Genomic DNA, 16540 nt, shown 5'->3' with positions numbered 1-16540 from the left:
GATTAGGGGACCGAGCCCCGCACTCCATACTCAGGCCTAAATCTCTGTGTGGCCTGGGCGGCTCCTTGCCTCCCTCTGGACTGCCATTTCCTCCTTTGTACAATGTGGATGGTGGGGGAAGGAACAGAGACCAGGCTGGACCTGGTGGCCTCGGGGCTCCCACCCAGATCTGTGAGCCCAAGAATCCACACATGCAGTTTTGCAGGAGTTGAAAGTCCCTGCAGTTCTGAGACCTACCCCTCCCTCCACTAGCAGAGGTTCGCACCTCCACCCCACACCCTGCCCTCATGGTAAAGCCCTCTCCCACCTTCTGGTCTCCAAGGGCCAGAGCCCAGGAGGGGAGGCTGTTGCTGGTTCAGCCCCTTGAAGGAGCTCCAGCCTCTCCCTTCCTCCCCCTACCCATCACCGCCCTTCCACGGCTCCCCCTTCTGGCTGCCTGTATCCTTGGGGGTGCTCAGGAGGCCACTGCCCCTTCGGGCAATGGGGGTTTGTTTTGGGGAACAAGGGTGGGTCCTCCCACCCAACCTGCCCATCCCATCGGGGCCCATCTGCACTGGAGGGACTCCACCATTCAGGCTGCTGCCAGCCCTCCAGGCATCTGGGGACACTGGATTTCAGAACATCACTTGGTGGTGTGCCACCTCGAGCAAGCCCACTCCCTGCCACCACACTCTGGCAGCCATGTCTGACCGCTAATCTGCCATCGGTCACTGTGGAGAGAGAAGGCCGGTGGTCCAGGGCCCTGCACACCTGGGGCACCTATTCATTCAGTGTGGAGGGCCGAGGGACGGGGCAGGGCTGAGGCCCTCGGAGCAGGGGCTGGGCAGGGTTTCCACAGAGCAGGGACCTGGACAGCCTCACGCACCACTCCAGCCCAGGCCGTGAGCAGGGCCTGGCATGTGTCACGCCCTGAATAAACGTGTGCTGGCTGAAAGAATGGATGTCTGCGTCTGGCACCGGCCTGGCAGGGCCCCAGCCAAGGGAGCTTCTCAGGCCAGACCCAGGGTAGGCATGGCACTTCCAGTAGTTGGGCCCCATGTCACAACCTGAGTAGGAAACAAAAAGAGGCAGAGATAATAGAGATGGAGGTAGAGATAGAGAGATGGAGAGAGAGACGTGCTTGTTCCTCTTTTTATTTTAAGAGAGACGGAGTCTTGCTGTGTTGCCCAGGCTGTTCTCAAACTTCTGGCATCAAGTGATCCTCCCGCTTCAGCCTCCCAAAGTGCTGGGGCTACAGGTGTGAGCCACTACACCTGGCTGAGAGATGGACTTAACAGGCAGGCTGATACAGAGAGACAGAGGCAGAGAGACGGCTGCTCCTTCCCCTCCCACCCGCTCCCACCCCCTCCCAGGAGGGTAGTGATTCTTGGCATCAGTCCCCTCCCCAGATCCTCACCCCACAAGCTCCTCCCTCCCTCTGGCCTTACCTTACCAGCTCCCCTCCCCACCCACCACCCACCCTTCCCAGGGTGCTTTGTGGATGCTCCAGCTGACCCTAGTGGACATACCCGCTTCTGCTCCTCCCACCCCACAGAAAGACACAGTACAGGAAGACGAACCCTCACTTGATGCAAGCTGTGGTGTTCCTAGAAGGGAAATCCTGCGGTGCGGACATTACAGCAGTTGAGCCACATGAGTAACTTTTGTGGACAAGTTTGCTGCACTTGGGGCTTATCTTCACAGACATCTGTTTCTTGTGCTGAAGGGCTCATCTCTCTGAACCCAAACCTGAGTAGCAGCGGCTCCACTGCCTGACAGGCCTGGGCTTAAATCCTGGCTCTGCCTCCCAGGAGCTGTGTGATCCTGGACATGTCACTGCACCTCTCTGAGCCTCAGTTCTCCCCTCCCTATAAAGTCCTTGCCTCATCCTGACAGTATTAAGGGAGGTGACAAATACTTGGCTCCTGAAGCCCCCTTTGCTTAAAGAAAGACTAGCCTGGGCAGTTGGAACAAGGAAATGGAGGCCTGGACAGGCTTAGCAACCTGCCCAGCCAGGGCCACTCTACGTGCTGGGTTGAAGCTGGGCTGGGCCTCCCTGGCGGCCGACTCCTCCTCCTGGGGCTCAAGAATTTTCACCTGGTCCTTGGCCCGGTGCGGTGGCTCATGCCTGTAATCCCAGCACTTTGGGAGGTCAAGGCGGGAAGACCGCCTGAGCCCAGGGGTTCAAGACCAGCCTAGGCAACATAGCGAGACCTCATCTCTACAAAACACCAAAAAAATTAGCCAGGTGTGGTGGTGCGTGCCTGTAGTCCCAGCTACTCAGGAGCTGAGGAAGGAGGCTGACCTGAGCCCAGGAAATTGAGGCTACAGTGAGCTGTTGATCATGTCACTGCACTCCTGCCTGGGTGACAAAGTGAGACCCTTTCTCAAAAAAAATTTTTTAAAAGAATGATCACCTGGTCCCTACCCTGCAGTCTCAAGGGAAACCCTGGGCTACAGTTTTCCTGGACTGCTCAGAGGGCTGTGGGACCAGCAGGAGCACAAGCCCCTACAAGCTGGGTCTCCTGGCTCAGATGGAGGGGGCAGATGTGCAGGTGAGGCTGACCTCGGGAGTGTGTTCCTTCAGGCTGGCTCTCTATGCCAGGGCTAGGCGGGGGCTGAGAGCCTGAGTTTCTCATCACCTGGGGTCACTGCAAAGTGACCAAGCTGAGCACCCATGCTCAGGCCAAGGGGGACTGTGGCAAAAATACACCCCAAAACCCAGAGTAGATGGGTGGGTCTCCTCTGTCATGGCATAACAACAATAGCCACCTCTGGGTGGGAGACATCATGGCGGGTGACAGATGCCGATGCCAGCGATCAGTTCCGCATTCCACCTCTTCAATGGGCTGTGGGCGGGTTCCTCATCTATGGGACTGCGGGCAGGAGTTGGCAGAGCTGCTCCACGGCTTGAGGGAGGAAATGATAAATGAGACTATGGCTGCCGAGACTGCCCAGTGCCTGGCCCATCTGGTCGGCACAGATGGGACCAAGCCAGAGCTTTGCCTTGGCCATCACCCAATCAGGTCCTGGGTACAGGGCTCGTCCTTGGGCCACAGAGAGGGGCCATTCCACCATGGCTCTTGCCTGGGTTTCTGTTCTACCCAAATGTCTTCATTTTTAGTATTGTTTCATTACAATATAACCAAGACACAGGAAAAAGAAGATGCATTTTCTCCATGCTCTTATTTCTCTTAATATTAAGATATATAAATCCTTCACCAATTAATAAATCAGTTCCATGCTGTTCTAGTAAAGATTCGGGTTGATTTCATTTTCTGGATTCTCCAAATACTTATTCTGAAATTGATCTGGAGGCACGGAGGCCTCAAATAGTTGACCTTGATGAAAGAGGGTATAGAAGGAGGAGTTGATCTCCAGATATAAAGATATGACAAGGCCAGTATGGGAAATGCAATGTGGAGTCTATGCAGGGATAGGAAAAAAGATTAGTGGAACAGAACAAAGCACTCAGAAACAGACTCACTCAGAAGCTGAGACAAGAGAATCCCTTGAGGCCAGCCTGGCCAACATAGTGAGACCCTGTCTCTACAAGAAATTTAATAAACTCTGGGGGACTTAATATATGATGGCGGTGACATTCCCAAGAAGGAAAGGGTGGTCTGATTATGCTGTTGGACAATTGTCTCATTATATGGTGAAAAAATAAAGCGGGATCCCTACTAACCCTTCATGCAGAGGTGGGCTCCAGGGGGGTGGTAAAAGTCTAGATCAGAAGGCAAAACTGTAAAGTTAATGTAGGAAAATATTTTGGTGATGCAGAGGTAAGGAAGGACTCAAACAAAAATTCACAAGCACAAAAGACTCTCTGGACCCCCTCCTGGCACCCTAGCCTCTGCCCAAAATGGGCCCATGTGCCCCTTCTTCCAAAAATAAGCAGTCAAAATTATGTTTTACGACTGCACTGGTACAAGAATGCATGTAATCCGGGTGGACTCATAATTATAGAATTATCATTATTCTCTTCATTTTTTAAATTCTGATTTTAAAAGAAATTAAAATTAAATATTTTTGCAGGCCACTAAGCTAATGATAGGTATTTCCTGTTCTTCAAAGTGATCTGTTCAATCAGAGGCCCAGGGTAGGCTAGAACCCAGGACTTGGGCAGCCTGTCTCCATCCGCCATGCAGGTAGCCACCAGGCCCCATGCTGCATTCTGTCTGTCTTGATGAGGACCACATTCATCATGCAGTGGGGCGGGGACTATGGTGTGAAGGTGGATGTCTCACAACTAGCTTGCAGGGAGAAAAAGCCCTGGTCTATGGCATTGGCCAATTTCTGTGGTGTAAACAATCCCATGGCATATTTTAAGCTGTCACTCTGACATCACTGAATAGAAGTTCGAGGGAGGTATAGTGCAGCTGACCATCATGTGTTATTTCCATAGGACGGAAACAACATGGTTAATCACCTCAAAAGCATAGATGATAGGAAAATATAGTAAAACAATTAGTAAGGCATGAGTTTGAGTATTTATTACTTTTATTTGGTTATGTATTTATTTTAGAGAAAGAATCTTGCTTTGTTTCCCATGCTAGAGAGCAGTAGTGCAATCATAGCTCACCACAGCCTCAAACTCCTGGGCTCAAGCCATCCTCCTGCCTCAGCCTACCAAGTACCTGGGACTATAGTCACGCACCACCAGACCTGGCTAATTTTTTTTTTCTTTTTTTGTAGAGGCAGGTCTTACTATGTTGTCCAAGCTAATCTTGAACTACCACCTCAAGCTATCCTCCCAAAGTGCTGGGATTACAGATGTGAGCAACCAGCACATTTGTTTTTAATATAAATATTTACTTGCAGGTTTTTACCATTTAATGTTTAATAAATTAAACCACAACTGGCTCACAAAAATCCCTGAAAGTTTTAACAATCAGTTCTCGAGCGCTGAATGCACTGTTATACCAGCATACCGCTGACAGACAGACCCAAGCGATCACAAACTACGTTTCCCAGAAGCCTCCTCTCCCAAGATCTGCTTCAGTTGCCAAAGCTGTTACCATAGAGACGGCTAACAGATTGTGCTGGCAGTCTTCTAATGGGTGAGGAGAGAGCAGGGACTGGGGGTGGCTGGACCCTGTCTGGTTGGGGGGGTTACAATGGTGGGGTAAGGAAGCTGCTTCTGCCTGGAGGCCTCCAGCCCTGACCTTTCCAGGAAGGTTTTGGGGGAGTGTGTGTGTTGGGGGGGGTTTGCTGGTGAGGAGGGGGGTGCAGGGAAGGGTCCCGGGAAGCTTGAGGCAGGATTGCTCTCCCCAGCCTAGGCTGTGGCTACAGAGGGAATCCAGCGCCGCAGGCCCTGGCCCAGTTCTGCCTCTGAGATGTTCTAGGGTCTTGGCCCGGCTACCCTCTGACCCCTTGGCCTTCCCTCCATCCTGCTTCTTTCCTGGCTCACCACTCCCCTACCCACTATCCCATCTAGGGGATCCCTATCTCACTCAGCCCTGAGACCCACGGGTTTCAGAAACCAGAAATACATGGGTTCAAATCCCAGATCTGCCACTTGCTAGCTGTGCCCCCAGGCAGTGCACTCCACCTCTCTAGGCTTTGTTCTTCTCATCTGCAAGGTGGGCACCATAGTGTCTGCCTCATAGAGGTGTCAGCGGCTAAATGAGATGCTCTCTGTACAACCCTTAGCACACAGTAGGTGTTCATCCACTGTATGTGTCTTGGAACGGTTGTTACTGCCCTCCTTGGGCTCAAACTGTCTGGGCCCAAGAGGCAGGTGGATCTGATGATGGGGCAGTGCTGCTTGGCTAGAGGTTTGCCCCTGGGGAACTGGGGCCCCGAAGGTTGGCCCTCCTGGGCCTTGGGTGGGCTGACCTCCAGCACCAGGAATATTCAGCCCCCCAACCCCACCCCAGTCCTAGAGGACAGAAAGTCAGAATTGGACAGAAAATATCTGCCCTCCTTTCCTATTGCAGGAGGGGAAACTGAAGCCGGGAAGGTTTCTCCTGACCAGGCTCAGTCCTGGCTGGTGGGCCGTGTCTCACCACCCAGGAGGCTCAGGTGGTCCAGGTGGGGAGTAGAGGGGGGATGGGGCCGACCTTTCCCTCCTGGTCCCTTTTGCCCTCTTGATCCTGGCTGAAGCCAGGCAGTGATGATGAGGCGGGGAGACGCTGCTGTTCTCTCTACTCGACTCCTCACCCTTCCCCCTCCACCCTGTGAGCTGCATGGATTTCCTCTTCTCTGGATTTTTGCCTCGTTTGCTGTAATGAAAATAGATATTCGAGGCGGGGGCACAGGGAAAGAGCTGGGAGACTGCATGTCAGTGGCTTGGCGGGTGGCTTTGGGCAACTTGTGACCAGGACCCATGTGGAGTGTGAGTTTTTGCATACGATAAAAGGTGGAGGTGACCCGCCAGGTGACCCTCCTGTCACACCACTGAGAACCCCAGCTCCCTGGTGTCTCTGCCTTGCTGTCCTTGGCAGGCAGCTTTGGCCTCCCCTGTGCAATCACCTCACAGTCCGGCACTGGCCACCCCACCACCCACTTGACGTCCATCCTCAAGGCAGGGGGAGGAGACGGGTAGAGGGCCACCCAGCAACTTCAGCCCACATCTCACTGGCCAGAACTGGGACACACCACAGAGCTACCTCGAGCTGCAAGAGAGCCTGAGAAGCTAAGCACTTCTGATCAAACACAATGCTGCTCCCCATGAAACTGGGGTTTCTACCACCCAGAAGGAGGGCCTGGAATTCTGGCCAGGTGACTATAGTAGTCCACCTCAGCGAGGCTTGGCTCTGTGGCCTCCCACAAGGCCTTCCCTTGGGCCCGTGAACACATGTGGTGTCTTGGTGTGGGCTGACCTCCAGCACCAGGAATATTCAGCCCCCCCCGGCTCACCACTCCCCTACCCACTATCTGATGCCCATCTTCAGGGCTGACACAGGATCTGATGCCCATCTTCAGGGCTAACACAGGACCTAGCAAGCTGTGTCACCTCCACCCTCCTCCTTGTCCGGGTGACATGGTGATAAGTTCCTTGCACTCTCTTGCTCCAATTTCCAGTTTGGTCAGATGATATATCATTTACCTGCCATCTTCATTTTTTATTTTTATTTTTTGGTCAAATTCTGTGTCACCTTACTATTAGAAGTGACTTCTTTTTTTGTTGTTGTTAGAGTCTCACTCTGTCACCCAGGCTAAAGTGCAGTAGCACGCTCACGGCCACCCCAGCGCCAACCTTCTGGGCTCGGGTGATCCTTCTGCCTCAGCCTTCCAAGTAACTGGAACTACAGGTGCACGCTACCATGCTCAGCTTATTTTTTTTGATTTATTGTAGAGACGAGGTCTCGCCAAATTGCCCAGGCTGGTCTTGAATGTGCGAACTCGGGCAATCCTCTTGCCTTGGCCCCCCCAAAGTGCTGGGATTACAGGCTTGACCCACCGTGCCCAGCCTAGGAATGACTTTCTTTCGACTAATTAATTCACTTATTTATTTACTCTTTGAGTTGGGGTTCTCACTCTGTTGCCCAGGCTAGATCCTGCAGTGGCAGGATCACGACTCACCACAGCCTTGACCTCCTGAGCTCAGGCCATCCTTCTGCCTCAGCCTCCCAAGTAGCTGGCACTACAGGCACATGCCACTGTGCCTGGCTAATTTTATGATTTTATCTGTAGAGACAAGATCTCACTATGTTGCCCAGGCTAGACTCAAACTCCTGGCCTCAAGCGATCCTCCACCTCAGCCTCCCAAAGTGCTGGGATTACAGGCGTGAGTCACCGCACTGGGCTAATTCCCTTATTTAAATAGGAATCCTTGTAATCCTACAGTAAGTCTCTCCATGACTTGCCATGAAGAGAACTGTCAATATCATCTGTGAAAAGCAGAGCAACTCCTGAGCCTGCCCTGACGGTGGCCCAACCTGAGGCCTGCTCTGTCTTAGTTGTGAAGGGACATTTGCAGGTGATGGAAGGACATTACAGATGTGCCAGCACCAAACCGAGTCTTTCTCTTGAGCGAAAGGATGTTTAAGAGGGAGCCGCTTCCTTCCTGCATGGTCACAACCACCCCAAATGGTTTCCCAGGCCTCCTGGGAACGCACAGGTGGTGTCGTGGCCCCTCCTGTCCTGAAAGTCCAGCACTCTAAGTACGTGCATCCTTCCCCCACAGAGACACTCTCTCTGTTGACAGCCAAAGGCGCACTAGAATGGAGGTCTTGAGGGAGATGGTGGAGGAGGAGGAGGTGGCCGAGCGGGAGGAGGCGGCCGAGAGCATCAAATGGAATGAGAAGGTGGAGAAAATGGTGCGGCCATTGGAGATGCGGAAGGAGGAAACCACACTGACGCAGGAGACGCTCAGAGACCTGGAGAAGAAGCTGTCAGAGATTGAGATCCCCACCCCAGCAGAGCGCCTGTGAGTGCATCAACGGGGGACTTTGGCTGGCAGCCCTGGCGAGGGCAGAGCAGGGCTGGGCTCGGGAAGATTGGGCAGAGTGATGGCACCTGGGCGAGCAGAGGGCCAGGGCACAGAGTGGGGCAGTTGCGGGGGAGGGCTCTCTGCCCCTCCCTGGCTGTGTAACCCTGGGCGAGTCTCTCGACCTCTTTGTGCCTCAGTGCCCTTATCTGTTTAAAAGTGCAGGTGTGGGCAGGGCTCAATGGCTCAGCCTGTAATCCCAGCACTTTGAGAGGCCGAGGTGAGTGGATTGCCTAAGCCCATGGGTGCAAGACCAGCCTGGGCAACTTGGTGAGATCTTGTCTTTATAATAAATCAAAAAATTAGCCGGGCATGGTAGCATGCACCTGTAGTTCTGGCTACTTGGAAGGCTGAGGTGGAAGGATCGCTGGAGCCCAGCAGGTCGACGCTGGGGTGGCCAGGAGTGTGCCACTGCCCTCCAGCCTGGGCAACGAAGTGAGACTCCAACTCAAAAAAAAAAAAAAAAAAAAAGAATAAGAAAAAACCACAGGTGCGGTAGTTGTAGGATTAAATGAGGAAAGGGTGGAGCCAATGGCAGCTTGGGTAGAGCCAGGGCTCCTGCGTGCCAGGCACAGCCTCCCTTGGACTGACGCCCCCCTGCTGTGGCACAGGGTCTTCACAACGGACACCATTGACATCTCCAACCTGCCCCTCTCCTACAAAACCAACACGCCCAAGGAGGAGCACCTGCTGCAGGTGGCGGGCAACTTCTCCCGCCAATACAGCCACCTGTGCCCGGACCGCGTGCCCCTCTTCTTGAACCCGCTGAACGAGTGTGAAGTGCCGGTAAGGCCAGCATGTGGAGGGCAGGGCAGAGGGAAGTGAGGTGACTCTCCAAGATCTCTGGACCAAACCGCAGACCTTGCAGGGGTCAGAGCTTCTAGTCCAGGGACAGCTTAAACTCAAATGCCAGCAGACCCCAGCGGGCTTAGTGTAAATCACCCCCGGCGTGCTGTGGTGGCCTGGAGACCCCATGCCCCACTTAAAGAGGCAGCTGTTTGCTGTGGGGAAAATGCAGACCTGGGGTTACTGGCTCAAGAGAGGAAGGAACTCGGGATTTGTGTGGAAATCTCTGATACTTAAATGCTGGTGGCTGACCCCAGCCTAGTGGCTCTAAACACCTGGCCCAGTTAAATGTCCCTATGTGGGCCAAGTAAAACAGGTCTGTGAGTCCCTGTTAGCCTGTGGCAGCTGCCTTGTGGTCTTTGGATGAATCCTATGCCATCCCATCTAAGGATGGGGAAACTGAGACCAAAGAGACTCAGGGATGTGTTCTGGGTCACAGGGCTGGAAGGAAGAAGCCGGTGCTCAGGTCCTGGACCCTTTCTAATCTCTTTTGTCTTATTTCTCTGTCCTTCCCAGTCTGGGGCCAGCCTGTAGGACTGAAGACTGCAGCGGCCATGGGTTGGCTCTGGCCCAGACCCCTGCAAGCCCCAGGGAGGGCATCACCTGGGAGGAGGCCACGGTGTACCCAGGAAGCCTGGGAGATGGGAGACTCAGTCTCCTTGTTCAGCTCTGGCTGGCTGGGTCGCCTCGGGCAGCTCTCCAGGCCTCACTGGGCCTCAGGCTCCCCCCTGGTACTCTGGGGGTTAGAGGCAGGGACCCCTCAAGGCCCTTCCAGCCCAGATCCAGAATATGCCCACCCATGCTGCCTCCGGGTGCCGGTGATGGGGGGGGATAGGGCCCAGGCATTGCCACTGCTTCACTGACCACCTCCACACTCCCGGCCAGGGACTGCTCTGCCACCCCAGGGCACATGGGCCTGTCCTCCTGCATTTGCTCAGGCTTCCGGGGTCTCACCATGGATTGGAAAAAGGCCCTACCACATATCACACAGGCCCCTACTGCGTGTGGCCCCACTGGCATGATCTCTCCCCTTGCAGAAGTTCGTGAGCACGACCATCCGGCCCACTCTGATGCCCTACCCCGACCTCTACAACTGGGACAGCTGTGCCCAGTTTGTCTCCGACTTCCTCACCATGGTGCCCCTGCCTGACCCCCTCAAGCCGGTAAGTGCCACACACAAGCTGCATCCTTAGGACTAAGATGGGAAGCCAGGCAGGATCTGGGAGAAGAAGGCTCTGCCAGGCTCAGGCCACAGCCCCTCAGAGATCCCCCAGGAGGAAACAGGCTCAGAGAGATATGGGGGGCCAGTCCCTTCAGAGAGATTTAGAGGGTCCCTGGAAGGTGGGGCAGCGTTGGTGGTTATTCTGGAGAAATAAAGAGAAAGAAAGAAAGAAAGGGGAGAGAAAGAAGAGACTGGACTCTGTCTAGTGCAGAAGCCGATTCTGTAGTAGGGACAGATATTAAAAGAAAGAAAGATGGAGGGATAGATATAAAGAGGAAGAAAGAGAAAGAAAGAAAGTGGACAACTGTTCAGTGAAATGAGCAGAAGCCGTTTATTGGGACCAACCATGAGTCTTTTATCCCAAATTTTCACATGTTAAATCACAAGACTTTCACGTGAACACAAGGCCAGGTGGATGAGGCGCATCCTCCCCCCCCCACCCACCAGGTGTTTCCTTAAGCATGGGGAAGGACAATCCCAATCAAATCACAAGACTATTATGTGAACACAAAGCCAGGTAGATGAGGGGCGTCCCCCACCCACCAGGCATTTTCCCAAGCATGTGGAAGGACAATCCCAAAATTATCTCACTGTTCCTTATGCTTGGTTTATGTTCCTCAAAAGCAATACAACAATTCTAACATCATAATATCCTAATAATCAATAACTTCTAAAACTTATGCATTCCCAACACCTAATGACTGACTTAAATCCTAATACCTTTCTATTCTGTGCTAATTTTACCTGTACTATAAAAAAACTCTTAATTATAGCTCAAACCAGTTCCTAAAGAATGTGGCCCAGCCCAAAGATCATGCTGGGCCATTTCCAGGAACAATTGATTATGATCTCTTAACAAAATGGCTATTCTAAAATCCTATGTATCTATTTTAATTTCTATAAAAGTTTCTAATTCCTAATCCTGATATATAAGGCTGATCATCAGCAATAAAGCTTCTAAAATAAAACCCAAATATAAACTGTAATTGTACTAAAGTCAAAACCGCAATTAGTAGAAAGTGGGAACAATGAAATTTCTAAAGTTAACTGTATTCTTATAAAACCTTAAAGTATCATGTTTGATCATGCTTGAACTAACAAAATTCCCTGACGTAGCATGACCTATTCTACAATACTTTCTATGAATAAAATAAATTCAGTTTCTATTATAAGTAGAAAAAACCTACATTAATTGTAGCTAAAGAACCGGTTTAAAAGAAGAATGCAGCCCAGCCCAAAGTGGACGCTGGGCCCTTAGGAATGTGGCCCAGTCCAAAGTTCGTGCTGGGCCATTTCTGGCAAATCTAGATAATCATCTATACCATCTAAAGCTGGAAACAGCTCTCTAAATGTATATACTAATCCTACAAATATACTTTTGAATCTTATAAAGAAGCTTGTATCATGTATAAGGCTCCCAAATGTGACCTGAGTTTGAACTGTGTTAAGTTTAAAGCCGAAACCTCGGTCTGTGAGAAACGGGAATAATGGATCCCTAGAGTCAGCCATGCCTGTCATATTCTCAGAACTTCATGCTTAGAATATCAAAGTCCCTGCTAGTGGGTCATACCAAACAACAAAGAAGGAAGGAGAGAATAGGCCTTCAGCTCCTGAACGCAACCTGGTGGTCTCAGGGTCCGCCGCCCACCTGGATTCCTAACGCTCAGGTGAGCCTCCATGGCTGGCTCCTAACAGAGAGAGACAGCCACTTGCCCGAGAGGACAGACAGCAAGCCTGGGCTTCTGGCTCCCACCCCTTTGCCTCCTTTGTCTCCTTCTGTCTTCAGAGCCTCCCTTCCATGACTTCCAGGGGTAAAGGAAAGAGAGAGGAAGGGCCCGGCTGTCCATGGCCCTCAGCCCCATCTTCAGGCTTCTGGCCAGCTCAGCCAGTTTCTCGTTCAGAATGAGAGAGTGCTGGGTGCAGTGGCTCATGCCCGTAATCCCAGTACTTTGGGAGGCCGAGGTAGGAGTATCACTTTAGCCCAGGAGTTCAAGACCAGCCTGGGCAACAAAGTGAGACTTTATCTCTAAAAAAAAAAAAACATTTCTAAAAAGTTAGCTTGGTGTGGTGGCATGCATCTGTAGTCTCAACTACTTGGGAGACCAAAGCAGGAGGATCACTTGAATCCAGGACTTCAAGGCTGCAGTGAGCTACAATTGCACCACTGCACTCCAGCCCAAGTGACAGAGCAAGACTCTGTCTCTAAAGAAAAAATTTAAAAAGAATGGAGAGCGGGAAAGGGATAGGTAAACAGTGGAGAGTTGATAAAGAGAAGGAAAGGATGGTGGGTAGAGAGGAAAACATTGGAGCAAAACAAAACAATTACCAGTCGGAGAACATTAGACCAGAAGCTTCTCCAGTCCAGGAGGTCATCCCATCAGGAAGTCCTTGAGCCCCTTAAGATCACAGGCAAGTGTGGGTTGCATGGGGTCTGGCTGCCATCCCATACCTAGCAGGCTCCCTGATTCCACAAGAGGGTCCAGCCCACACGTTGGTCCCAGACCTGCCCCACCAGGTGGGCTGTGATGAATGCGGCACACAGGCTGGGGCAGTGGGGTCCCAGCTTTGCTGACCAGCTCACTGTGGCCAGCCCTCGTACCTGTTCTCGTCGACCACCGTGCTCAAGTACCAGAAGGGAAACTGCTTCGACTTCAGCACGCTGTTGTGCTCCATGCTCATCGGCGCCGGTTATGATGCCTACTGCGTCAACGGCTACGGCTCGCAGGACCTGTGCCTCATGGACCTGACATGGGAGGTGTGCCCGCTCACCGTGAAGCCCAAGGAGGTATGGTGGGCTTGGCTGCCTGGGTGTCCCAGAGGGTGGGCGTTCCTTATGCTGTCGTGCCCTCCTTAGAGAAGTATGTACCTGTGCTTCCCCTGGGCCCTGGCCACTTGGGCACAGCTCTGTCACTACGCAGCCCTCCAATGCCCCAGGATTTGTATTTCAAACCACTGGTGACTTTTCCTAACACAAGCAGCCCCGTTCTCCAACTGGCTGTCTCTTCCTGCCTCTTGTAACTCAGTTTCAGCTACTGCACTTCCCACAAGGTAAATTTATGAAAGCTACATAAATTATGTCTTAGGTCAAATTCAAACTATTCCACATTCACCCTATGCATTGGATTAAAATCTACCCAGCCATTTTAAAATAAGGAAATAACAAGCCAGTCACAGTGGCGCACAACTGTAATGCCACTACTTTGGGAGGCCAAGGGGGGAGGATCACTTAAGCCAGGAGCAGGAGGCTGCAGGGAGCTATGATCAGCCTGGGCGACAGAGATTCTGCTCTAAAAAGCAAAAAACAACAACAAAAGGAAATAACAGATAAGTAGACATTTGGTTCTCAGTTCCCTTCTACACACAGGTAGAGAGGCCCCTTTTAATACCAAAAACAAAAATCACTGGACCCTCAATGGTGGTGACTATTTTTAGCTCTATTGATTAAGAGCTCTGTAATGACCAGAGGCTGTTGTGGACACAAGAAGCACTCTGAAACGAACTTCAGGCAGTGGAACCACAACAGCATCTCTTTGCATGTGGAAAATAGTCACACTGAAGACAGAAATGCTTTCCATGAACTAGAATGAATCCCCAGGGCTCAAGCCCCTGTGGGTATCGGTAGCTTGGGGAGGGGGAGCCAGGACCTGAGACATTCAGCACACTGACTGTGCACCTGGGTTCCCGCTGACTGAGTGCCAGGTGGGTGCTGTGATGAAAGAGGGGCAGGAAAGTGGGGCGGCATCAGGAGAGCCTCGCTCCCTCAGGGCCACCGCCCCAGGAGATGTCGGGGCAAATGCTCTAGCATGGCTCTTGGCTTCAAAAGCCTCTGAGCTCAGCCAGCTGTTTAATAAAAATGTATCAATAACTAGCCAGATGTGGTGGCTCACACCTGTAATCCCAGCACTTTGGGAGGCTGGGCCCAGAGGATTGCTTGAGCCTAGGAGTTCAAGACCAGCCTAGGCAACATAGTGAGACCTCATCTCTACAAAGAACAGATTTGAAAGATTAGCTGGGCATGGAGTGCATGCCTGTAGTCCCAGTTGCTCGGGAGACTGAGAAAGGAGGAGTGCTTGAGTCCATGAGTTTGAGGACAGTGGGCTGTGATTGTGCCACTGCCCTCCAGACTAGGCAACAGAGTGAGACCCAGACTCGAAACACACACACACACACACACACACACAATTATATCAATAACAGATGCAGATAAGTTTCTGGTTTGTAATCGCATTTTTTTGTCCATTGACTTAGCTGCTTTTCGCAATAGCCCAGCATAGTGGGTTTGATCACTCTTAGCCTACAGGTGAGTATGTTGAGAGGACATAGAAGGTTGCCCAGTTGCACAGCCAGAAATGGAAAGCCAGGGACTGCAGCCTGAGTCTGCCTGACTCAGACCCTGCAGGTATACTGTTCCTTCCTCATAACTATCCCAGGTCTGCTTCTGCAGCCTTTGCGGTGCTCTCTCCTGGGAATGGATCTAGCCACCCAGCACACATTTCTACGTACACACATGCACACACACGCACCCACAAGCATGCACACACGCATGTGCGCACACGCAGGTCTTCTTCTCCTTCCTGGCCTGGCAGATTCCTACTTGGAGTCAACACACAAAACCCTTCAATGATAAGATCTGATTAGTCCGACTCCTGACACTTGTGGGCCAGGTCCAGGTCCCCGCTGGGACGGACAGCGGGGTGTGAAGAAGAGGAAGTCACACTCCTGGGCTCTGCCCCGGGAGACGCCTCACGAGACACCTCGCTTGGGCATTTGCCGGCCTTTACTACTTAGGAGGTGGGGAAAGAAGTTCCTGTTATTCTCACCCGTTCACAGACGGGCCTGAGAGAGGTAAGGACTTCCAGTGGCCATGGAGTTGGAGTTGTGACTCCCTCTGCATTTGGCACCAGAAGGCCCACAGGCTCACAGAGCAACTGTGACGCCTGCTCCGAGGGGCTGGCCGGGCGGTCTCGGGCTCCCGGAGCCGCGTGGGAAGGGGATGGTGTGGGGCCACTGATTCTTCTCTTGCTGGGTGACAGAGAGTCAAGCAGAAGGAAAAGGCGCTGCCTAAGAAGTACACCATCAAGCCCCCCCGGGACCTGAGCAGCAGGTTTGAGCAGGAGCAGGAGATCACCAAGCAGCAGGAGATGAGAGCCCAGGAGGAGCGGCGGCTGAGGGAGGAGGAGGAGCGCCTCCTGGTGGGTCCACCGGCCTAGGACCTCGGCCCCCAGGCTCAGCTACCCCGGAGGGACTGCCAGGGTTGTAGAGCAGGCCCAGGTCACGGGAGGGGTGTGTGTATGGACCTCTCCAAGGTCCGCCCCACACCCAGCCCTACCTCCGCCCACCCGTGCAGGAATCTCCCGCAGGTGGCCTGCCAGCTTCTGACAATAGATTCCTGATGTCCGAACTATTCCCCAGAGCTGCCTGGGGAAGCCCATTCTATGCTGGGCAGCTCAGGTGCCCTCCTTGTTCTAGACTCTGTTACAGGAGACACACCTGCATACGCACATACCCTCCCGTTCCATCCATCAATCCATCCTTCCATTCTGCCATCTCTCCTCCCATCTGCTCATTCATCCATCCTTCCATCTCTCCTCCTGCCCATCCTCCCGTCCGTCCGTCCATCCATCCATCCATCCATCCATCCATCCATCCATCCATCCATCCATCCATCCATCCATCCTCCCACCCCTCTATCCATCCTCCCATCCATGCATCCACCCATCTCTCTTCCTATCCATTCTCCCATCTCTTGTTCTATCCACTCTCCGATCCATCCATCCTCTCATGCATCCTCCCACCCATCCTCGCGCCCTTCTCCTATTCACCCTCCCATCCATCCCCCCACCTCTTCTCCCATCCATCCATCCTCTCACCTCTCCTCCTGTTTATCCTCCCATCCATCCCCCCATCCATCCATCTTCACGTCTCTCCTCCTGTCCATCCTTCCAACATCCACACTGCCATCTTCCCTCCAGTCCTCTTTCCCCCCTCCCTTGTTCCCTTTCCCTCCATAGAGAATCCCCTGGTCCAGGCCCAGGAATACAATAATGAACACCACA

General features: G+C 52.6%; 1 protein-coding gene across 3 annotated transcripts in view; it reads left to right on the top strand.

Annotated features, from left to right (window-relative positions):
• The first annotated feature begins 5000 nt into the window (after nt 1-5000).
• Nucleotides 5001-16540, top strand: part of DRC7 (dynein regulatory complex subunit 7) — a 28270-nt gene continuing 16730 nt past the window's right edge. Inside the window, exons 1-7 of one of the 3 annotated variants that reach the window (XM_008068018.1) lie at nt 5001-5042; nt 8114-8356; nt 9028-9202; nt 10300-10425; nt 13075-13269; nt 14435-14438; nt 15522-15676. In XM_008068018.1, coding sequence (XP_008066209.1) covers nt 8151-8356; nt 9028-9202; nt 10300-10425; nt 13075-13269; nt 14435-14438; nt 15522-15676 — 861 coding nt within the window. In that variant the 5' untranslated portion in view covers nt 5001-5042; nt 8114-8150. Of the gene's footprint in view, nt 5043-8113; nt 8357-9027; nt 9203-10299; nt 10426-12478; nt 12483-13074; nt 13270-14434; nt 14439-15517; nt 15677-16540 lie in introns of all 3 variants that reach the window. The other 2 variants (XM_008068020.1, XM_008068019.2) reach the window with 2 other exon arrangements.

Source organism: Carlito syrichta, unplaced genomic scaffold (assembly GCF_000164805.1).
Source record: "Carlito syrichta isolate Samal-C Ts95f unplaced genomic scaffold, Tarsius_syrichta-2.0.1 Scaffold309854, whole genome shotgun sequence".
In the NCBI taxonomy this organism is placed as follows: Eukaryota; Metazoa; Chordata; class Mammalia; order Primates; family Tarsiidae; genus Carlito; species Carlito syrichta.
Note: the sequence above shows the minus strand (reverse complement) of the source record. Positions and strands in the feature narration are given on the sequence as shown.